The sequence below is a fragment of the Taurulus bubalis genome, assembly GCF_910589615.1.
Source record: "Taurulus bubalis genome assembly, chromosome: 5".
NCBI lineage: Eukaryota > Metazoa > Chordata > Actinopteri > Perciformes > Cottidae > Taurulus > Taurulus bubalis.
Genome location: NC_136593.1, coordinates 14,871,745 through 14,896,557, shown reverse-complemented (window position 1 = coordinate 14,896,557; position 24,813 = coordinate 14,871,745). Strand labels below are relative to the sequence as shown.

At 41.7% G+C, this 24,813-nt stretch overlaps 1 protein-coding gene across 1 annotated transcript; it reads right to left on the bottom strand.

Moving 5' to 3' along the window:
* Nucleotides 1-671: 671 nt before the first annotated feature.
* On the bottom strand, nt 672-10,886 carry ampd2a (adenosine monophosphate deaminase 2a; the record flags this gene model as incomplete). The annotated part of the gene is made up of 17 exons (XM_079218566.1): nt 10,815-10,886; nt 10,164-10,294; nt 9,504-9,572; nt 5,794-5,905; nt 5,520-5,706; nt 4,690-4,828; nt 4,517-4,606; nt 4,288-4,417; nt 3,936-4,130; nt 3,614-3,745; nt 3,350-3,513; nt 2,948-3,074; nt 2,699-2,862; nt 2,444-2,564; nt 1,774-1,947; nt 1,554-1,664; nt 672-887 (listed from the first exon to the last, which is right to left on the bottom strand). Exons 1-17 carry the CDS (start codon nt 10,842-10,844, stop codon nt 672-674), a joined length of 2,292 nt encoding a protein of 763 aa, XP_079074692.1. The 5' UTR covers nt 10,845-10,886.
* Between the last annotated feature and the right edge of the window lie 13,927 nt (nt 10,887-24,813).

The following is a 24,813-nucleotide window of genomic DNA, read 5'->3' as shown; positions in this document are numbered from 1 at the left end:
ATGATTGATGCACTAGGTTCAGTTAAGCAGCATGCCTTTATAGCGGAAGATAAGAAACGTTCAGAGCAAGTTTGCAGTGAAGAAAGTTTAAATGTGGTCGTCAATGTTTCTGTAGTACACAGATACTACAGAGATACTACATGCTTTGTAATGTGTCAGGTATAACATGTCGCTCACTGGGATCATCTGATGGCTTTTGGAAGGACAGGATGGAGAGTAATGGACTAAGAAATAAAGACAATATGGCCCTAAAGCGTCTCTGGCAAGTGTTTCTCTGCTTTTCATTCACAAGAATCACTGGTGGTGGTCATCTCTGCTAACCTTCCATAAGCTAACTGAGACTGAACATGCCACAGAGAGCAGCAGAAACCGGTTGTACAAATGATCTGGGGACAACACTGACTTTGCATTTGGGACTTTAACAATATGGGTTTATAGTCCTTAACTGAAAGCTAAAAATGATTCAAACACACGAAACGGAAGAATGTAGAAGCTGTAGTGCTCTAGCAGCTCTGTATCCTGGACTTTTTGGTAGCTGTGTAGCTGTGTGTGCGGCATACTTCTATAGGGATGGTTGGTGGTGAATTACCCTCACACCACGTCTCTTCAGCGTCATGCTGGGTGGACCACAGAGTTGAGGATTCACAGGACAAGTCCTAGTTATTACGACTTCAGCGTTGTCCCGGCAGAGGGCCCATGGACAGAGAGTCCTCCTCATTGATGGTGTCCAGCTCTTCAGTGTGCACAGCTTGAGTGATGAGCTGCAGCTCCTCAGAGAGTGTCTCGCTGCGGTACGCCACGCGGATATCAGGGACGTTGGTACGACGGATATCGTTGCTCACAGGACCCTCCTGAGAATAAGTGGGGCCCAGCCAGTAGCTTTTGGCCTGGAATTAAGAGAAGCTACATGAGGTGAAAGCTCAGATACGTGTGAAACACAGAAAGAAAGACAAGCTATGACTGATAACTCTTTTTGTCATTCATATTAGATTAAAAATGTCCCCTACTACTAACGGGTCTGAGGGGTGTTATTTTGAATCCCAGGCTACAGACGAAAAGTAAAAATATGATAAATATTAAGTTAATTGTTTGAGTTATGGAAAAGGATGTAATGTTTGATAATTTATGTTGTTTATGAGAGTTTGTTTATTGATAATTTGCTATATGTAATGGTCGTTTTATGTGTTATTCGTGTTTTGTTTTTTTAGTTATTTGTATGTTCGAAATTAATAAATACGAATACAATAAAACCAAATGGTTGTCACTGTCAAAAAAATAATTCCGACCACAGCCCCACTGCTCTTCTTGGGAAGACCTGCCCTGTGCAGCATTGAAGCGATATGATTGGCCAGGAGTCCATAAAAACACCACATTTAAGAAAAAATGAAATTGATGCATTTCTGACAGTGTAACTAAAAACTGAACATTATAAACTTCATAAAAGGAAGAGTTAATGGCAGAGCTGTTGTATTGAATTGCATTAGATTGTAATACAGTGATTGTATGCCACCTGTTTAAATACACAACATGAGAAGAGTTACAAACTATTTTACCTTGTGTGAAAATCCACTCATGAGAACACTGTTTCTTGCCAGCTCACACATGTCACAGGAACTTAGTTTCCACACCTGAGTAGCGATGCTGTACTCCTCCATCAGAGGCTCCTGGAACCAGAAAAACAGACAGAGCCTCATCACTTCTGACCATCATTTTGCATTGTCTACCTTAAATGTAGGTCATGTGTAGAGTCAGACAAACATCCTTCAAACTGACCTTGGTGAAGTGGAACTGAAGAGGATCATCAGTGGACAGAGAGATCACAAGGCCTCTGGACAGGTACTCTGGCAGCGGGTTGCGATGGTAACTGAGAAACAGGCTGTTGTTACTCAGTGGGGACATGGCGATGCCAATTTGAGCCAGGTAGTAAAGATACTGTAGCACCGGGGCCTGATGGATAAGATAAGATAATCCTTTATTAGTCCCGCAGTGGGGAAATTGCAGGATTACAGCAGCAGACAGGTAAAGTGCACACAAGAGACACATAGTAAAATAAAAAACAAAAAAGAATAAGTTATATAAAGAAATAGTAAAACATTCATAAAAACAGCAAAGAGAATAGAGAACATGAGAGAGAAAAAAATAATCTTAAATATGTATATTTAAGGCCAAGCGGTATCCAATAGTTTGTATATCTCTTTTTGCTTCCAAAATGGTATTGCAGTACCATCCAACAGTTACAAAATATTGCCATGGACTTTAATTAAGCTGATACCATCAGGTTTGCAAAACGGGAAGATTCAACAAAGATGAAATCTTTAAGCAAACTTTCCAAATTAGTTTTAGAACACAGCTAGCATTTATACGAACACTTTTGTTTAATATAGTAAAACCAAACATTTCCATTGCAGTCTTTTAGAAGTAATCCAAGATGGCCGCTCCTGACCTTTCTGAGCAGCAGTCCGTGGGAGATGTTCTCTGACAGCATGAAACCTGACACCAGGTGGTGGATCGGCCCCGCCTCCCCACAGTGAGGTCGCAGCACAAACATGTGAAAGCCTCTCTGCCTGTGTCAGTCAAATATATTTACAAAAACAACATTAAAACTTCATGTTTTGTAAACGATGTTGCATTGAAATTAATGAATGTGTGGTTTAAGAAGGATTATTGTGTGTTATAAATTAGTCCAGTTGGGCCATACCTTCGCAGGTGGTTGAGCACAGCCATGTTGGCATAGGTGTAGTAGAGGTAGTAAGAGTAAGGTGGGTTGGCTTCTTCTGTCCAGTTTTCTGGCAGCGGACTGTCAAGGTTGAAGATGTGATGCTCAGGTTTGGACTCATCGTCCACGCTATCAAAGCCCACCACCTGTGGACACACATACAATAAACAGGATAGAAACAAACAGGAGCATCATCAGAATAGCTTGGATTTCTTGTGAAGTGATACTCACATGCTCCAGGAAGAGATGCAGCTCGGGATGACTGCGCGGGTCGATCGTGACTTCAAACAGAGGCATGAAGATATTCTCCAACATCTCCTGGAAATTAGCCAGCTGCTTCTTTGTTTTGTAAACATCACTGGAGTGATTGGACAATGACATCAGATGATTGTTTTTTTAAAGACTAATACTTTTCAAATATTGGTTTAATAGTTGAGCCTAGAAGACATAACCCATGTCTACACTAGTTGAGAAGCATTTAGTCTCTCATTCAGGGACATAACCTCCAAAATTAGACCAATTCATTTATTTTGGTTCGTGCTCTCCTTAAAACCATATTTCTGACCACCATGTTTTCACCACCCCTGACAAAAGTACAACTTAAAGGTAAAGCAAAGTGGAGGGAGTACTTACAAAAGACGGGGGACCTGGATAAGCCAGCGCACATTATCAGAGTACACGCGATGTTTGAGGGCCCACTGAGCCAGCTTATCCCATTCATCTCTGGAGCGACCGTAGATGGACAGGCGTAGCTCAGAGTTCTGGTACTTACTCTCCTCCAGGTCGAACATCACCTCCTGGACAAATAATGACAGGAGATATCAATGCATCAGTATGTATTGATAAACTGTTTGGATGATGTATGTAATCATTTTGTACATATTTATGACTTCACACCTTGACGATGTGTGCAAAGTATTTTCCTTCAATGCAGTTGTCAGTCTTAATGAAGATCTCTCTCAGGATGGATTCTCCAATGGGGTTGTATTTGGCGTTGAACTTGTCGAACCGATGGAACGTGTTACGGTCCTGATAAGTGAAACAAAACCTGTCAAACATATTTTTTCAGTATTCCTTTGTACACATATTCCCAAAAATATGTAGCACAACTTTAGTTAGATACAGCTGCTCTTATTAATATTTGTATTTGTTTATTAAATGGCACAGGACCATGATCACATTGTATGGAGCACAAACAGAACATACAATAATGTCTCACCGCATGCATGTCGAGAGTGTCTACACTCAGATCAAAGGCCGTCAAGTTCATGCTCTCAAACACCTCCTTGAGGGTCTGGCCATGGCCACGCTCAATGTGAACGATCTCCTCTGGGTATTTCTTCATGGATCTCTTGATGAATCGCAGCAGGTGCTTCTGATTCATGCAGGACGATGCATGAATGTGTGTGTCCACCTGGAGTTAGGGCAGAGCAGAATATGTGAGAGGCAGATATGACCTTCTCTGAGGATCTCAGCCTTAGGTTCAGTCCTCTAGTTGAAGTCCAGTCAACTAACAACAGTCACTTGATGATATCAAAAAAGTAGCGATAGATTGCCTGGTTGGCTCTTGCCTTTCGTATGTTGTAGAAGTCTCTGTGTGGAACTTTCTTCTGAGCTGCCAGCTCTTTCATCTCATTCAGGAGGATGTGCATCTGGAATTTAGAGCTCAGGTACTGCAGGCGGCGGTAGCAGAAAGACTTCCTGTTAACACCAGATAGAGGAAACACAGGAATATTTCATTGAAAATAAAGCATTTTAACAATGACATTTGTAGAATGATGGTATCAAAGAAACACGCACACTGGGCCGTTGATAATGAGGGCCATCATAACATTCATGTCTCCAATATACTCCGTCAGGTCAGGATAGGTAAGGTCCAGTTCTGTGCTTCTGAAAAGGAGAACAGTATAAAAGTGATACAAACAGACAACCTTAGTTTTCTAACTAACTTGTTGTCAGGTACAAAAACATACTTGTCCATGTTGGTTTTCTTGGTGTAGACGTGGACGACTCCACCCACCATCTTGCAACCGTATCCTGTGTCTGCCGGCAAGTTCTTGGGGTCTTTGTCATAGGGGTGTGTCTTTGAGACAGGTGGGTGAACGGGGGCATCTGGGGAAAAAATTTAATTGATTAATTAATTATGTTATATTGTACATCCATGCTAGAAGAAATACAAATGTAATTAATATAAACAATGAAATGGGAACTGCTCAGATAAATGAGAATTTGTATTACATAGTAGTCCTGAGTGACTACATTTTTTTTCATTGAAGAATCACAATTAAATTTGAATTTGGCAAACTGATTAAAATAAAAAATAAAAAACAGCTGTTGAGAAAGTGTTCCTTGTTTCTTAATTGTTTTGTCCACTAGGTCAGGGTGTTAGGGGGGAGATTAGTTTAGCAAGTTCTTCACTTTATTTCTGGCATATGTACATATACAGTATATACCTATTTGAGTTGCCTGCTTTGCTCATCTTAAAGACTGTCAAGCGTTTTCAAAGTGTATAGCTCGGCAGTCAAATTTAAGGTTTTTCCTCTGCTACTGTATAGCAGGAGGGAGATGTGATCCATCTCAATAAGCTGATAATCTGTCAGTGGTTCTGGAGAAAAGTACTTTCAACATCCTTGTAAAATGGATACATTGGTCATCTCTGTGAAATTCAACAAAACACTTTGTTTCAGAACAAGCCAAAGGAATGGGTTGCCTCCACCATGTGACTGTGTCATTTCTGATAAACACTTATAGTCAAAGCTATTTCTAACTGTAATATAACATGTTTGGTGTGTGCATGAAATACCAGCATCTACAGGCGTCTCTGCTATATCGTCATAGTATGTCAGATCCAGAGGCTTTATCCCGAGGTCCTGCAAGGCCTGAGCTGTGGTCTTACAAAAGGATTGCATGGATCGCTTTATGTACTTCTCCCGTATGAATAATGCCTTCACCACACACTTCGCAGCATCTACCAGGTCAGTGAATGGCACCTGGGAAGATAGCAATACACAGTAATGAAAATAGGATTACCTTACAAGAGTTAAGTTTAATTGCTGATAAAAACACTTGTTTCTCACCCCACACTTCTCCTCTCCAGATATTGACACCCGCTGGTATTCTCTCTCCATTGGCAGTGCTCTTTCCCTAAAGCCATCATCAACCGTGTCCAAGCTATTCTCATTCAATAACCTTGAAGGATACAGACGGTAAGAAGGAGAACTTAGAGGTAGGCAGAATAGATATATAGAAGGAGAATATGTGGATTGAAGCAGGGGCAGAAAAGTAAATGATGGAGAAGATCATTTTTACACCCCAAAAAAAATCAAATTTTCTTATTTACATACATGTTCAGACCCTTATTCTATATTTTATAGAAACATTATAAATTGTGATTTATATGGCAGTTTTGCACACAATAAGGTTGACTGTTTGTATTCTGTAGATTATTTCAGACACTGGGGACTGGATGCAGAATCTGTCCACAGGTGGTTTCAGTGGTTCCTTTTTTGGGGTCTTGATCAACATTTTATATCATAATGACAGACCCATTGCGTTCCTGCAAACTTTGCATGCTTTGAAATAAAGTGTATACCCTTTTCTATATGCATGTCTCAAACACTGTGTTCTAATTGAAGTCTATTGAATTTGCAACAAGAGTTTTCTAATCACTCCTCCAATGAATCGCCACCTTAACGCTCTGACTGTTGTTTGTGCTTATAAACCGAACAGCAGTTCAGAGTATCCGGCCTTCTTGGAGTCAGTGGGAGTGGTCCTGGAAAGGGCGCCGCCTGCCGACTCCATAGTTCTTCTGGGAGACTTCAACGCTCACGTGGGCAATGACAGAGAAACCTGGCGGGGCGTGATTGGGAGGAACGGCTTGCCCGATCTGAACCCGAATGGTGTTTTGTTGTTGGACTTCTGTGCTAGCCACAGTTTGTCCATAATGAACACCATGTTCGAGCATAAGGTGGCTCATAAGTGTACCTGGTACCAGAACACCTCAATGATCGACTTTGTAGTCGTATCATCTGATCTGCGGCCATATGTCTTGGACACTCGGGTGAAGAGAGGAGCAGAGCTGTCAACTGATCACCACCTGGTGGTGAGTTGGATCAGATGGCGAGGGAGTCGGCTAGAAAGACCTGGCAAGCCCAAACGTGTAGTGAGGGTGAACTGGGAACGTCTGGCGGAGGATCCTGTTCGGGCCTGGCTGGTCCAGGGGTCTCCTGGAGCAGCTGACGGGTACCGGCAGGCCAGAAGGGCTGCAGCTGCGATGGTCGCGGATGCTAAAACTCGGGCATGGGAGGAGTTCGGGGAGGCCATGGAGAAGGACTTTCGGTTGGCCCCAAGGAAGTTCTGGCAAACCATCCGACGGCTCAGGAAGGGAAAGCAGGGGCTACCCCAGGCTGTACTCAGCAGGGGGGGGAACTGCTGACCCGGACTGGGGACATCGTCGGGCGGTGGAAAGAGCACTTTGAGGAACTCCTAAACCCGGCCAACATGTCCCCCGGAGAGGGGGCAGTGCCGGAAGACTTTGGGGTGGTTTCTCCCATATCCCTGGCAGAGGTCGCTAAGGTAGTCAAAAAGCTCCTTGGTGGCAAGGCGCCAGGGGTGGACGAGATCCGCCCTGAGATGCTGAAAGCGCTGGACATTGTTGGGCTGTCTTGGTTGACACGCCTTTTCAGTGTCGCATGGGGGTCGGGAACAGTGCCCATGGACTGGCAGACCGGGGTGGTGGTTCCCATCTTCAAGAAGGGGGACCGGAGAGTGTGCTCAAACTATCGTGGCATCACACTGCTCAGCCTCCCGGGAAAAGCTTATGCCAGGGTGCTGGAAAGGAGGCTCCGACCGCTTGTCGAACCTCAGATTCAAGACGAGCAGTGTGGATTCCGTCCCGGTCGTGGAACAGTGGACCAGCTCTTTACCCTTGCAAGACTACTGGAGGGGTCCTGGGAGTTTGCCCAACCAGTCTACATGTGCTTTGTGGACTTGGAGAAGGCTTTCGACCGGGTCCCTCGGGGGTTTTTGTGGGGGGTGCTGCGGGAGTATGGGGTGCCGGACCCGTTGGCATGGGCTATCTCTGTACGCCTGCAGTAGGAGCTGTGTCCGTATCCTCGGTAGTAAGTCAGACACGTTCCCGGTGGGTGTTGGCCTCCGCCAGGGCTGCCCTTTATCCCCGGTCCTGTTCGTGACCTTCATGGACAGGATATCTAGGCGCAGCCAGGGGGCGGAGAGGATCCGGTTCGGGAGTCTCGGGATCGCCTCTCTGCTGTTCGCGGATGATGTGGTCCTGTTTGCCTCCTCGGACTGTGACCTCCAGCATTCACTGGGGCGTTTTGCAGCCGAATGTGAAGCGGCAGGGATGAGAGTTAGCGCCTCCAAATCTGAGGCCATGGTGCTCTGCCGGAAACCGGTGGATTGCTCCCTCCAAGTGGGGACAAACTGCCTACCCCAAGCGAAGGAGTTCAAGTATCTCGGGGTCTTGTTCACGAGTGAGGGTAAGGTGGAGCGGGAGATCGACAGACGGATCGGTGCGGCTGCAGCTGTAAAACAGGCGCTGTACCGGTCCGTCCTGGTGAAGACGGAGCTGAGCCGGAAGGCAAAGCTCTCCATTTACTGGTCGGTCTATGTTCCAACCCTCACCTATGGTCACGAACTCTGGGTCGTGACCGAAAGAACGAGATCTCGGATACAAGCGGCCGAAATGAGCTTCCTCCGCAGGGTGGCCGGGCTCACCCTTAGAGATAGGGTAAGAAGCTCGGACATGAGGGGGGAGCTTGGAGTCGAGTCGCTGCTCCTTCGTGTCGAAAGGAGTCAGCTGAGGTGGTTCGGGCATCTAGTCAGGATGCCTCCTGGACGCCTCCCATTAGAGGTTTTCCAGGCACGCCCAACTGGTAGGAGACCCCGGGGAAGACCGAGGACACGCTGGAGGGATTATATCTCCCGGCTGGCCTTGGAACGCCTCGGGATCCCCCAGAATGAGCTGGAAAGTGTTGCGGGTGAGAGGGAAGCCTGGGTCGGCCTGCTGAACCTGCTGCCACCGCGACCCGACCCCGGATAAGCGGCTGATAATGGATGGATGGATGGATGGATGGAGTTTTCTAATCAAGTTCTTGAGCTAGAAATTAGTTAAAAAGAGCGCATCCAAATTTAACTTTAAATCTCATTACAGGTCTAACAACATATACGATGTGGATGGGGTATTTCAGTGTGTTAATCTTAATACATTTCTCTAAAGATCTTTGCCATGGGGTACTGGTGTTCAAAAACCGAGAAAAAAAAGAAAATGATTTCAAATTAAGCACACAGAAAGAGAGTAAATATGAATACTTTTCAAATCCACTGTACACATAGGGTAACAGCGAGTGAGATGTCAATGTATCTATATTATACACTTCAATAATTAACCTACACAGCTACCAAATGACTGAACTGTACTCTCGAAGAGTACAGAGACTTGTTGTCTTTAGAGAGAGCAAAAAGAAAAAGAAAAAGGTACGGATTTGTACATCTAGTCACCAGCAGGGGGAAGATGTGATCTATCTCAATATGCTGATAATCAATGGTTCTGGAGAAAAATACTTTCAACCAACAATTGCTAAATACTTTTAGACTAGACAGTGTTGCGTTTATAGTAATTTTATATAATAAAACATTCAGACTAGTAGCTGCCATGCACATTTCTGAGAATATAAGCCAAACAGAGATGAACAGAAAGAAAATAAACAACCAAAGAGAAAATCACTACACAAATCATACAGTACATACTGAGGCAGATCCCACTCACTCTAGGTCTGCATCACTGTCGATTTTCATGAAGTCCTGTTTGGCACGGAGCAAAATCTCTGGCTCAAGCCTTGGGGTGATATGCAGTGGCACAGGATAGCATAGGCAAGGCAGGGGCAGATGGGCATCATAGGTAGTGAGAAGAAATTAAGCACACAAAGGCAGAGAGACCAGATATATGCACACCGAACACACACTCAAACAAGCACTCTCTTACACACATATACATGTACATATACATACAAAACACAAGGTATTAAGTGATCAAACACAAAAATATCCTAAGTTAGTAGTAGTACACCTGATTGGTAAACAGGGGCTTGCAGGGTGGCCTGTCAAAGAGCCACCAAGACAATCAATCGGCTTATTGGTGCAGACAGCTTCAACCTCGGCAACCGAGACAGAACCCACCTCCTCATAAAAGCTTTGCACAGAAGAAGATTGAAAAACAGACCAGGTACAATGTGCTGACTATCCCTGTTAGCCGATAGCTGAGGTTAGTTAGCCCACAGATTGGCATGTTGGAAGCTGATAAGCATGTGTGCATTGGAGAAAGCAAGACTGTGTGTAAAAGGAGAGGGTGGTGGTTCTGTCTGTCGGAGATGATGTTCAGAGTTTATTTAACTGGCTTTGTGCGTGTAGTGTGTTTGCTTTTCCTCACTTGATGTCCTGGCTGATTTGCCTCTCTAGGCGGTGCCGTCGTTCCTCCAGCTGTTCGATGGGGCTGTCCTCCGGGAACTCATAAGGTGCAGTTCGCATCTCACTCTCTGTCATGCTGCGTGTGAACAGCTCCTTAGTGCAAACATACGTTATATGGTGTCATAAAACAGGACAACTTCCATGCACCTGTGGACTTATGGAGGACTCTGGGGCTCACACAACCCCCTGCTATATTTACCTTCAAATTAAGCTAGAAATAACTAAATGAAGGCAGATAATGAACTGGCATGATTGAAAATAATAAAACTTTGATGAACTTGCAATGTTCTTCATTTTACAGGAATGCGGTTTTAATTACTTACGGGTTCATTCGGTAAAGGAACAAAACAAAATATGCTTGTGATAAACTGGTAAGATGCTGGAAGCTGAAATCATACTCCAGACAGAAGCCAGCTGGCAATATACAGTTATTCATTTTAACATATTTTGTTATCAAAGCCAACATGTATTTACATAACTGGCAAATTCCACATTCAGACAAATACAAGTAACAGCGAACTCAAATATCTGAATGTTCGAAAAGCTGGTACAAAGCTGTACCTACAAACTTTAATGTTATCTCTGGCTGTTATGTCTGGCTTTGAATTCTTACCTCAGCAATCTCTTTGTATTTTTCTTCCATTGATGTTCGCAGGTCGATTGGATGTGTGAGAGAAACAGGCGTCCCTGGAAGTGATCTCTGGGTCTTGATGGGTTTCACAGATGCACCACTCAGGTCTGTAAGCAGACAAAGAGTTTGTCATTTGTAAAAACAATTAAGAAATAAAAAAAGTAATTTGAACAGTAATCCAAGAACATTTCTCTGTAATCGAAGCAAATTTTCTCAGCTATGTAAAATCTCAGCAAAGTAAAACGTATACTTTTATATTGTCTACTGAATAGACCTTTTGGCCAGAGGTAGCTACATGGTTTAATTTTCTGAATCTGGAGACACGCAATGCAATTTAAACAATCCATCTTGAACTCCTCCTTTTAGTGTTGCGTGGGAAAGATCATATTTCTCTTTTCTGCAAAGTCAGAGTCAGTAACGTCACAGTACCTTCGGCCTGTACTTTACCATGTTTACTGTGAAAAAGCTTTGACAGAAATGGATTTCCAATCTACAGGACCCCTCTCAAACCACAGACACACATATAACCTGGACTCTTCATAGTGTTCAATTACTCATAGTGTACAGCTAACTGCATTCAACATCATGTGCAATGCGAAGCAATTGACAGCACATGTTGGGGTTCAGATCCACATTGATCCTCTAGGTCAGGGGTGCCCACACTTTTTTGGCTCACGAGCTACTTTTAAAATGACCAAGTCAAAAAGATCTACCTACATTAATAATGCTTATATCTATATAAATCATTATTAATGTATAAATATACAGAGTATACTAAAAGGCTGACTCTAGGGCTGCAGCTAACGATTATTTTCATAAACGACTAATCTATCGACTATTTTTTCGATTAATCGACTAATCTAATGACTATTTCCCATAGCAAATTAAGAATAGTAACTCAAAATGTTGGAATTTGAACTTCAAATGTATTTGAGTAACAAGATCTGAACATCAGAACATCATCATAACAAATAAATTAAATAGTAATACAAATTAAAGTGCAAATATGCTTTAAAAGTAAAGAAAAAGTACAAATAAAGCTTTAGAGGTAACTCAACATAGCAATCAAGCCTCTGAAAGTGCAAAATAACTAAAGAATAACTGGGCTGCAAGTGCCATTCAAAGTCCAAAAGTTTAAAAAAAATTGTCCATCCTACCCGATAATTAAAGCGCAAGGGTTTAAAAGTAAATCAAAATGACTCATTACAGGCCCACGTCTTGCTGCTCCCTCCTTCAGGGGAACACACAATTTACACACGTTTTAAATTGTAATTCAGAAACGTGAGCATATTGACATGCTCTTAGTTGGTTGTATTCTCCATGTTTAACAACATGGAGAAACTCCTGTATCTCCGGACAGAGCTCTATAAGCCATCTCACGTCAGTGTGCAGCAGGAAGTCAGAGTGGCTGCAGTCCTTCTCCAGATGCGCACAGAACATCCATCTTTGAAGAGCTCTCGCTCGATTAGACGATCTTTGTTGCCACATCCGTGATCTCTTTCATGTTTAGCGTTGCAGTGCATAATGCTTGTTGGTGTATTATGCAGTGGTAATTAAGGAAGTCGGGGAAAACATCTCCCTGTACTTGGCAATACATCCATTCAAGCGGCCAACCATTGCGGGCGCAGCGTCCGTAGTGATTGACATTAATTTGCACACTGGGAGCTGGGTTTTGTCGCTAACGTTTTTTTTAAAATTTTTTTAATTATTATTATTTTTTAAATGGCATGCGATCTACCCGCACTACCTCCGCGATCGACTGGTAGATCGCGATCGACGTATTGGGCACCCCTGCTCTAGGTGCTTTGTCGGCTCAGAGCAAATTCAATGGCAATGATACCAATGTATATACTAACTTTAAAATGTTTTAAATAGAGACAGACAAATATGTAAAAACAGACAAAACTGTAGTACCATCACAGACAAAAATAAATAATAATTTACACTTGGTTTACCAAAGATTGTATGGTGGTTTGAGTGGGGAAACCTAAGATTTTAGAAAGCACCAAGTTGGCTCGGACTGAGTGCAGCTTAGACTCATGCAGTATAAGTTCACATTCATTTAATTAAAAACTATAGACTTTGAACAAACAGCTAATTCAAACAACCGCTCCTATCGCTTACTTTTATGTAGAACTTCTATGTCACTTCAATCACTGACATCTTCCACCAGTTACTACAAAAGTTGCTGAAACATATAACTGATCTCACGAGACACGACCAAATACAGCCTCACAATAGTTTTCAAGATTGAGCAATCTTTGGCCAAGAGAACTTCCTTTGTTTCCTTCTTTCAACTACATGGACGCATTCGCCAATTTGTAACTACACTGAAGACGTCAAACACAAAGACAGCTGCGAACAGGGAGCCAGAAGTTAAACGAATGCAAATAGTGCATGACCATGATTACGGATGAAGCTCTGGTGACAGCGGCTGTGTATGCAGGAAAATCCTTGTGCTATGTCCAAGAACAGAAGCCAGCTTAAGGATAGGCGGTTGTACCTATAGATACTGTGTCACTTCAATCACACACAGGCATGCACACACACTTGTGAATGATACAGAGGGGCCTTCCCTACATTAGACCTGCTGGAAACAGATGACGCCAGCTCCACACCAGAATAAATCAAAGGCAAGAGAGGAAAACCACAAAAAGACCAAATACCTTTGTCTCTTAAGAATTAGGGACGATGAGGAACAGCAAATTTACTGATTTAGGTGTACTTTCTAAAATAAAAGCCATACATTTCACTTTAAGAGAATCATAATTTAAAGAGAACCATATTTATGTGCATACACACAGTAACTCCCTCACTCATAATACGTCTGTGAATTTAGGAGTGGTGCGTTCTCTATATAATTGGTGCCTGGCCTGTGACAATTATCTGTTGCCATCTGCTGTCTGCCTCCAAGGCCGTGAAGTCAGGAATGGACGGGCCCAGTACCTCTAGTCGTATGGCAGTAAAACATTTCCTTGTGGCATATAGAAGTTCTACAGGATGTGAGTTACAGCTTTGATACGATCCACTGACAACCATATGCTCAAGGACATTAAAAGAGTGTTTGAAAATACATTATTACAGCCCAACCAACACTGTATTTTTGAGGTAGATATGAGAGTTTAAAAAAACATTTTAAACTCTACATTTTTTAAAAGGGTGCCATGAATTTGATTTTGAAAGAAATGTGACCACAATACGTCTTGAATAGACCATTTTATTGTTTAAAACTTTGGCAAAACTTTTTAAATTAAATCTATTGTATCTTTGTCATATCTGTACTGAAATTGCGTTCTTGCTTCCAACATAATGGCCAACATACACCACACGCCTCTGTAAATATTTCTGCAATAAACGAATATCAGCCTGGCCAATTTATCAGAATACATGCACAGTGCACAGACGTGTGTGGATATTTTCACATGAACAAACAGATAACTTCAAGTATACAGACAAACACACAAACAGAGTAATTCCTATCATAGTATCCATGTAATCCCCCGGCCTGTCCACCACAAATGACCACAGCACCCCCAACTCTATTTATCTCAGTGACATTATGGTAGTGTAGGTCTAAGGTCTAAAGATAGAGCATGTCGTATGCTGTACAGTTTGTAAAGCCCCTTGAGACAAATGATCTTGATTGATTGCGATTTGTTGTGAATATATTTATACAAGTGACTTGACTGGTACTAGTGAGAACAAACAACACTAAACACTAAACTAACATCTAAACAAGTAAATACAAACAGACTGGGAGGAACTCACCAGACTACAAAATCAATAATAAAGTAAAGTAGAACAATAAAACTTTTGGCTCCTATTTTGCTCTGCACTGTGATACCTCTTTCAAAAATCACTGTACTACTGACATGCAAAACAAACAAAAACACAGCCAGGAGATAAACATAAGACAACAACAGAGGCACAACTATGGATATAAAACTTTAAGAAATGCGTATTAGTCATAAAGGCTTGTATGATTAATTCAATTAACTGTTCATTTAAAAAAAAGATGTTTAAATAGTAATTAGACAGGAGAATGAAAAGGGTACTGTTGATTTTTCTTGACTATTATGTAACACAAATTGTATTTAAGACAGTCAATAAAGATGAATGTGTGTAATGTTTCGGCTATAGTGGACAGCTAGGTTGTTGACTGTGGGCTTGTCCTTGAGACAAACTCAAACTGTACATCTCATTTGGGAGAGGATGGATCAACATAAGAAAAAACACCATCATTTTCTGTTTTGGGCAGTATTTATTTTAAGCCTAGACCCAAGCACTGTTTTATTTGTTTTCCCCAAACCACCAATCCAAATTGCATGTGAATGCATTTTGGCACACAGGCTGGCAAAACAAACCCAGGCTCTAGCCTCACCTCAAACCCGCTGTTTACTCTGTGAGTGTGTCTCTTCTATTTTAGAATGAAATGCGTCAGACAATCCATCTTCATGTAGTCTTTGTTAGATAATTTCGTAGACCAGTGAGTAATATTGACAAAGCTCTCCATCTCAGCTTTCTCTCACATCTCTGGCACCTGAGTCTGCACACCGCCCACATGCGCTACCCACTTGTTCTTTTGAACCCTTCCAGAGAGACAGCCATCTAGAATCTGTGGAGCTGGTTCTGCTCGATAAGGATCAATACAATCTTTCCAGCGTGTCTCACCCTCCCAATCATGCAGGACGAAAGCAGCAGAAGACTAGTTTTGGCAGTAGTCAACCAAAACATTGTACAGTTATATCCTTGAAAATATCCCATGACCATATCAATCCGACTATAAGTAAGGGATTTCTATGTACGGGGTATATAAGGGAACGCATATCTCGAGAACTGTCTATGTGATTAACTTCACACTTGGTGGGTGAATTACTGGGGACCCAAGGACAGGCAGTGCCGAAGTTGATTCAATTTGGACACGCCACAATATTAATAAACTTGGAATGAACAAGCTATAACGAGCACACGCTCCGAACGTCCACGCCCACAAACGGGTACTGCACCAGCCTGTAACAATTTGACAACTTTTAGTTTTTGTAATATGACGTATTACAAGAATGCAGTTCCCTTTTGTCACTGTGACCAGGCAGTGAGTTTCAGTTTGTTATGCAATAGATAATTGATTGTTTTCCTTTTTACCAAGATAATCAACAAGCAGGGCGCTGGATCTCTGCTGGCTTCATGCTATAGTGACAAGAGGTCGACTCTCAAAGGAAAATGTCACGTTATTGTGCATTAAGTGTTTAGCCGGTGTGCTTTTATCCAGAAATGAAGGTGACTATAGCGGCAGGGAGAAAGGAACTATTGTGCTAAGCAAACAATGCCTCTTCATTCTTGTTAACCTATTTTTAAACTAAGCACACCCTGCCACCAGTGGCCCAAAAATAATTATAATACTCATCTTCAATGCTTCGACTAAGGTGAGAAGAATGGCAACATAATTTAGATCATTGTCACAATATTCACAGCTAAATATCATGACATGGCAAATTAGTTCAAAATCACAGAAAATATAATCTAGTCGATGTTTAAATTGTGTTCCACTTTCCAACATCAAACACATACTTATTATCTACAGTTTGCTGAATTACATTAGCTTTGACAATAGAAAGTTGTAGAACATTGATGTAAATATAGTTTAATTACAATATAATTCTGCTGAAAATCAATAAACAAATAATATTGAAATATTGCCCAGCCCTTCTTCTTATTGATACACAGCTGACCATATGTTTGTACCTGTAATTGTGAACTCCAACACAATCAACTTGTGTGTACCATTATTAAACCATTGAGAACAATTATTATATAATTAATAAAGGCTGTCTACTTATATTTGTAGTGATATTAAATACTAATGCAAACACGAGTGAGCCTGTTGTCTGAACAATAAACATTATGTACAGCCAGGGATGTCCCACAGCAGCAATGCATGATGGGCATCTTAGAATAAGATAATATGTTGATTGCATAAGAATATGTATCAGTGTCCTGCAGTAATGTGTTTTAGTTTTTTCTTTTGGGTCTAATGCACATGTGGCTCCAATGTTTAGAAAGAGATTTCACTTTATTCCCTGAGAGAAGGAGTTGATGATGACACCACTTCAGATGTTCAGATGTTTCTTAGCAACCACAGATGAGAATAAACCTTTACACTGGGTCTTGTTGTAAAAAAATAGTATCAGGAGTAGGGATCAGTACAAGGGAACCAACCATGCTGATTACATTTGCCAGCAAAAAATATATCCTGCAAATTCACTATAAACAGTCGGGGAATGATTTTCTTTCTATTTTTTGCTGCTGGAGAGACAAAAATAAATTTCAATGCAGAAAAAGAAGATAATTCTCAGTGCAGTGGTGAGAGACATCTACCTTTACGGCTACTCTGCAGCTTTCTATAATATAAACAGCCTCTAAGAGGAGTCAGATCTGACTCGTCATTGCCACATACACCAACACACAGAATAGATGTCAGCTGTTCTCACAAAAACACTGGGCTTATAAACATCAGGGAGGTCAACAAACATGTTCAGGTAGACTATTAAAAACTGAGACCCCTGCAGTTTACAGTATCTGTCTGTTCACACAAACTGCCTAAAGAGTGAACAGTGTTGGCGAAGGCGCAGCTCTGAATAAGATACTTATTTTCTTCCAGCATCATTGGCACCTGATCAGCAACTGAAACTGCTGCAAACGCCTGATTTATTGCACACTCTTATCGTGCCATAAGCTGTATATGTTTTGCTTGTGTCTGATTCCAGTGATTAATCCACTGGGCAATATTACTGCATCATACAGGACTGTAGCAAACACCAGCAGGGACTAGATGCCCCAAATGTTCACTCACTGCAACAGCCACACTCTGCAATAAACTAAAGCACACATCAAGCTTCCCAAATATCAGCGTCACAGCAAGCAAGCAACCTCACAGATGCATGACGTATTTCTCTCTCTTTCTTTAAGACAATCCCCACTTCATTTCTTATTTCCTCCCACTATTTTCTACATGCTGTCAGCATATTCCAGTACACAGTAACTGTTTACTGACACCTCATCTGTCACTACGCGCTTGCTTGTGCAGTATTTATGGAGTGATAAGCGCCATGCCTCACACAGAACTGCAGTAACTTCTAGCATAACAGTATTTTCATTAACATGTTTTACAGTATATGATGCTGGTCATCATTGAGCGCATAGGTTACAGTACCTCTATCTCCCTGTCTTGTCCTGTTCTCACAGTCTCGGTTACGGTCGCAGTGGCCTTGCCTGAGCTCTTGCGGGATGCTGGGACATGTAACTAGGCCTGGGACGACCGATGCACCCTCCCCCCGCTGGCACAGTGGAGCAGGGAGAATGACAGCAAAGAGAGAGAAGAGAGAGACAGCATACGCTCCCTCCTAAACACAAGATGCTCTAACAGCAGGATCAGACAACCCCCACTCTTTTTCTCTTCGCTCTTCTGTTTAACAGTCGCCACCTTCAGTGTGATGGCAAAGCTTTTTTTCTCTCCCTCTTTCCTCTGATTCTCTCTCTCTGCCTCTGCCTCTCAGCTGCTTCCTGGATTACACCGGTTTTCAGTGCATGAACAGCACAGCCTTCAAGCTCCCGGATTTAAATACTGAGTTGGAACATACCACGTGGCAGAAAAGGGGAGGGACTGGAGTGAACCACTTTAGGCTCTGTTGTGCTGGAAAATGGAGGAGGCTATGCATCCCTGGCCACTTCCACTTCTTCTCTACCTCCCACTTCTTATTTATTATTTTGCACCACTTCAATCTTTGAACTTTAAATTGTGTTATGAATAACAGTACTTAAAAAAACATTATTTCATGTCCATTAAAAGGCATGTTTAGTTACACATTGATTCAAACGTTCCTTTTTAATATGTGTAATAAAATCAATTAATTTGCATTCTAACCATTTATTTACCTCATATGTAATTACCAACACTGTAGCACTATAATTTAATATTTGGCTTGTTTTTCTTTTTGATAAGTTGCTCTTATTAATATGCTGTGACTATTTTACTGTCATTACGTGCAGATATTTTTTATTCTGCTTGCTGCTTGAGTCTGTGTTGATGCAACCATGTCGCGAGTCAAATTCCCCACGTAGCCAAATAAACTGAATTTATAATAATTTAGATAATATGAATGTGATTATCATATGTTTAAATGCAACATCTTCAGTGTAATTACTTGTGTTTGTGAGGTCAATATTAGTATGACTGAGCAAAGGTATGTGAAGATAAGATGGTGTGTACATGCTAGCGAGCTCATTAACATGCTGCATGCCGTGTTACTTTCTGCACTGATCACATGATGCAGCTGCTTCCTTCCTCTCTCACATGACTGCTGTCAGTACGGCACGAGGGAGGCCTGTCTGTTGTACTTCACAGTGTATAAGAAATGTCCTCAGCTTCTTTTTTATGTTAAATTAAGATCATCAAGGAATTCTAAAGATGAAGGTCAAACAAATATAGGCACACAGACACAGAAACATCTGCATGAAAGAGACACAAACAGCAGGCACAAACAACACTAGATCCAAATGTATGCAATAACATCAAATACAAAGGATCCAGCTGGAAAGTAAATCGAGCCAACAATACTCGCAGGAAACTACAATGACAATGTTGCTCCACTTCTCTGACTCATGAGTGAGAGTTTGTTTTTCATCTTTCCTCCCAACTCAATAGAAACCAGTTTGGCAAGCAGAGAGATTGACAGGCCACGTCTTTGTGCCTGCTAGTGTCTTAAATGTGAGATATCCTCTCCTCCTTGTTTCAAAGTTGCATGTTTGCACGATCGACTAAGATTTGATATGAATCTTAACAGAAGAAAGGTTACCTCCACATCGTAGAAATATCATAGATACTAACCACAATCAACACCTGCCCACCCACCGTTTAAAATATATATATATATATTGACCTATTTACACAATGGCCAGTTACATGACGGACCTAAATGTGGTGTTATGTAATGTTTCCAAATTCTTTCTGCAGAGTACTAAGTGAGCAGGCCATGGAGCCAACACTGTCACCAACTGCACTCCGAACTAAACATTATCTAATTTGGCTTGAAAAGTGAAAGTGGCGTTGTCAGCTTCACAGCACCCCTCACCCGGACGCTGTCGCTTCCCCCGTCCGTGAACTTACTGCTTGCTGCGCCCTCTCGGAGTGATGGAGCCCCATGTACCTGAGTTTAGTAAACATGTGATTACAAGTTTTACAAAGCTAAAAATATGATTTCTTAAGCATATTTGCCACCTTTACAGTCATCTTAAATGGGAACAATATTAGTGAATGGACCTATATGCTGATCTACATTTGTCACATCTTAGTGATAAAATAAAAAAGATTAACTTAATTTGTGCAAGAGCTCCTCCTCTTACGTTTAAGTAATCGTACATTTCATAAAAACACACAAATCATCATGAATAAATAAGAATTGTGTAAGCCTAGAGGTACATTGCTCATGACTTGGATAAAGCAAAGACACGTGTCCTCATTCCATGCATACCTGTGGTGGTGGTGGTGGTGGTGATGGTGTATATTTTTGAGAGTGCAAAGCTTAAAAATAGTTTTGAGATCCTGGCTAACTAACTAACCTAGAACAGTTATGTACTCTGAAAGAAGAGAATACATCCGATTTTTGCTTCTTTTATTTCGCACAAGACATTGAGCCGGCCAAAGCCAGTTTTAGCATAAAAACAGGCAGCTACTGAATACACATAATTGATTCATGATTTGTGTTTGTCTTTGTAGAATTGTGAACATAAACCTCACATGCATAACATATTACATTATATGCTATAGTGCTTGTTGGGATTTCTCATGCAACATATTTCTGTGAACTTTAAATTTCTGTTCTGAGTTTACAGATAAAAACGTCCTCCCTTGTTTAGGGTAAATGATTATGATGAGGAGTATGTGTTTTTCCATTAATAACACTGCTTGCATACATCAGTAAAATCAGAGCAAGCTGAGAAGATTGTTGTTAAAAGCTAGACAACAAGTCCACTTTCTTTCTTCAAACCACATTTCTTGTAAACAGCCTGTGGTTTGGTGTCATTTTTAGCCCCAGCTTGAGCTTTCCTGCTATTACCTCGGTTGTTTCCACACATCTTGTTCCCGAGACACTAATCAACAGACCAGGGGGAGTAGCTGTGCACCGCTTTTGACTCCCTTTCTCCCAGAGGAGAGTAAAGCTGGCATTATTGTGAAAACCCTTGTCAAGCAAACCTAATCTCACCCTGCATAGTAATTCTCATGTGAATAAAACAGGACAAACATTGAAACACAATACTCATGGCCTCTTAGCATTCAGGCTGATGCTGTGTATCTCTCTTTCTAAGGCCATCAGGAATGTTTTCAAAACAATAAATCCTCCCTGTAGCCCATTACACGGCAAATACAGAAAAACACTGACCATATACTCCCACATGCATACATGTAAACGGCCACTGCACACACACCAACGGTCACGCACTCTAAAAGGAAACAGATACACACATTCACATTCTCCCTCCCATCCACTGTGCTCATCCAGAGCCCTGTCCGGTCTCCAAACCTCTTGCCACATCTCTCAGTGCAGCTCTCTCACCATATCTGAATATAGCAAAGAGGAACACTGTCACTTGTCACTGTCAACATGTAGCACACTCTACTCAGCTTTGCTCGAACATTGAGAGGTTAATATCCCATTCCTGTGACAAAAGGTGAGTCAGGGATCCAAGCCAAAGTAATAAAAAGACTGTTGCATCACAGAGATGGTTCAGTGAGGAGGCTTCTGATAACACAAGACCGGTTTCCACGTACATAAAGAGATAGACTCTCATGTGCATGCACACAATTCATGACTGATATCTCTACTTTACTCTGAGACTCACCATTCTTGTTTTTATTTATTTTCTTGTTTATTTGGTATTACTGTGATGACAGAATGTTATAAATGCTAAATAGTCTACAGAAAGTCTGTATAATTGATTAATCACTATGGATATGCAAAGTTAAAGCTAAGGTGACATCTTGTTTAGTCTGACCAACAGTTTAAGAACCAAAAATATTACATGTACATTGATATACCACAGGGAAAATAATTGAGAAGCTGGAACCAGATGCTGAATGAAAAATGACTTTTTTAATCAATTATCAAAACAATTGCTGATCTATTTCAGTCAATCGACTATTCATTTCAGTTCTTGACATAAGCTTTAGTAGGAAAGCTCATTTCAGTGGTCTGATATGCCCAGTAATGCAAAAATGCAAATACAATGACAAAAAAAAAGTGCTACATGATATCAAACAATAAAGAACAGCTGAACAACTTTGATGATTTCAGGGTGGACAGAAACTGCCTAACTGAACCAATGGTTTAATAAGAAGTGACAAGTTGTATCATCTCCTGATTTATAGCCCACATCTCACCCCACTCTCCAAGGATGTGTGACTTAGAGCTTACGGATGATCAGTAAACTGTGACGCGCGTGTGATAAAAACAACTGAATGATTGTTTGTATCGTTTCACAATGCATTAGTGGAGATCATTAAGTGACCAGTGGAGCAGTGGGCATGCGATTCACTGACTCACTGAGGTCCCAGGACAATAAATAGCCACTCAGGAACCAACCATCAGCTGACGCTGGTTGGTTCATCTGTGATCAGTGAGGTAGTTTAAGTGACAATTGATCTTCATTAGCAGCCATGCTGAGAGCAGACACAGACCAAAGCAGCTTAACTGTACTTGAGCAATGAAATACTAACCACCATAACCATGCGCATAAATACTGTCTGTCTGCCAGTCTGCAAATCCACCCAGTGAGACATGGTGTGTCTAATGGCATGATGAGTCTCGCTGCTCCGAGCATGTGTGTGTGTGTGTGTGTGTGTGTGTGTGTGTGTGTGTGTGTGTGTGTGTGTGTGTGTGTGTGTGTGTGTGCTTATGTTGTAGTGACGATTACAATGACAGATCTTGTGGGTGGCTCTGCTGGTTATCTACTTGCCCCAGCAACAACAGGCCCACCTGTTGGTGACACAGCTTTCGAGGCCTTGGTTCCTGGTCCTCCAAAATCCTTTTCCAGAACTGACACAATTACTCTGTTACATGGGAAGCAACCAAGCTATTAATAGCAGAAGAAAGTCATGGAATTTTCCACCCAAACACAGAGCAAACTGGTCCTCACTCATGTCTGACTGCATAACAGCCAAAGACACTGACAACCAGCCACTTGTTGAAAACCCATGGTCTGACTGTACAAAGCACTTTTGTTTCAGAAACTCCCTCTAGTGATGAAATGGAAAAGTGCAGAACAGTACTGCCCTACTATTTTGTGATACAAAATGTATTATTGCCATATCTTTTAGTTGCTTTTGGACCCAACTGTATATCCACTGGTTCAATCAAGTTTACAGTTTCACCATATAAATTATACATTCAATTGTGCAGTGACACTGAAGTTCTGCTTCCTATCTCAGAAGTAAAGAAATAAATCCCCTTTCAGCAGGAGTAGGTAACTCCTTCAATATGCTTTAACGCCCACAATCTCAACTCTGGGATTATGAAAACAGTGTCTCCTGGTGTCACGAGTTTCAGGTTGTGCAGGTTAAAGTCTATAAGGCAACAATGTGTAGAGTGCTAATAATTCAGTGAGGAAAGCCACCCAGGGGTAATGGAACAGAGCCCATATGGCAAGTCCTGAAATAGAGAATACACACATAATTCAAAGGAGAAGTCTGCAGAGACATGTCATGACCAGAACAGGATCTCTGAAAATCAACCAGAACAGGGGGGCGATACCGCCAAACAGCCTACAGAGGAAAGGTAAGGATGGTAGTGTCAAGTTAGAGGCCAGTAGGGTAGTAAAGATTAAGGTAAAAGCATCTGTATGAGATCAGATCACAACAGAAAGCGCAGCAGTGACTCATGCAAGAGAGAGGGATTCCCTCCACCTCTCTGGCAGATTTTAATAGCCTCTATACCTCACGTCATATAGCTTTGGCTGCAAAGCCAGAGCATTACATATTCTGCTTCATGTGATGCAATGAAGGTCCAGTGGGAGAGAGCAGCCGGCAGGCGGAGATAGATTCCTGCAGATGAGAAAACTGACTGAGTAATCAATGTTTCCACCAGCAAATCAACACCAACACTTGCATTAAAGAACTGTTTCAAACGTGCAGGAGTGAAGGAGATTAAAATGTATCAGAAAAAAAGCTAACCCTCCTTCCTGGAGAGGAAAGACGCTGTGGAGCAGAGCTATTTCTGAAGGTGCTACAAGAAGTAACAGAGTAAATACTAAAGGCTTCAGTTCACAACATGAGCGTAATACCAACTGCTTATGCTGCAGCTACAGTAGATTTTTCTGCAGCAGTAATTTGGCATCAACAATGGTAATGGACTGTTGTGGTCAGATGGAAGTATTGTAATGGGTGGCCTACATGTGGCTCTTATGACAGACTGGGAGTGCAGTGGGTTCAGCCAAGCGGCTAATTGAGAAGACTTAAATAACTGCATGGATGGAGAGACCTCTAAGTTATTTATTACTGCAGCAAAGACAGGCTTCCTCAGCAAATACAGTATAGTGTGTATCAACATGAGTTACTGCGTGTGATCTGCTGCAGTATCTCAAACACTCAGCATTTGTGCTGTGGATCACTGAGGAAGTAGCTTGAAATGAAATCAATATTAACGTTTAATTGCCTCAAATACATTGCTGCTCTAACTTTCTAGCCTCTCCCCACAGAGTCAGTTAGCATCATCTTCAAAGGTAATCACAGAGCTACGATCATTTGACCCGTATCCCATCCCTTTAAACATCTATTGAAACCCCCACGCACACCTTGTGAATAGACAATTACATCAAACTAATTAATACACCACCATGTGCCAGTAAGATACAAGCTTGCAGGTGACATTAAAATGCTATTAAAATGTAAATAACAATATCTTTATTCATAAAATGGATTGAAGAAGATGGA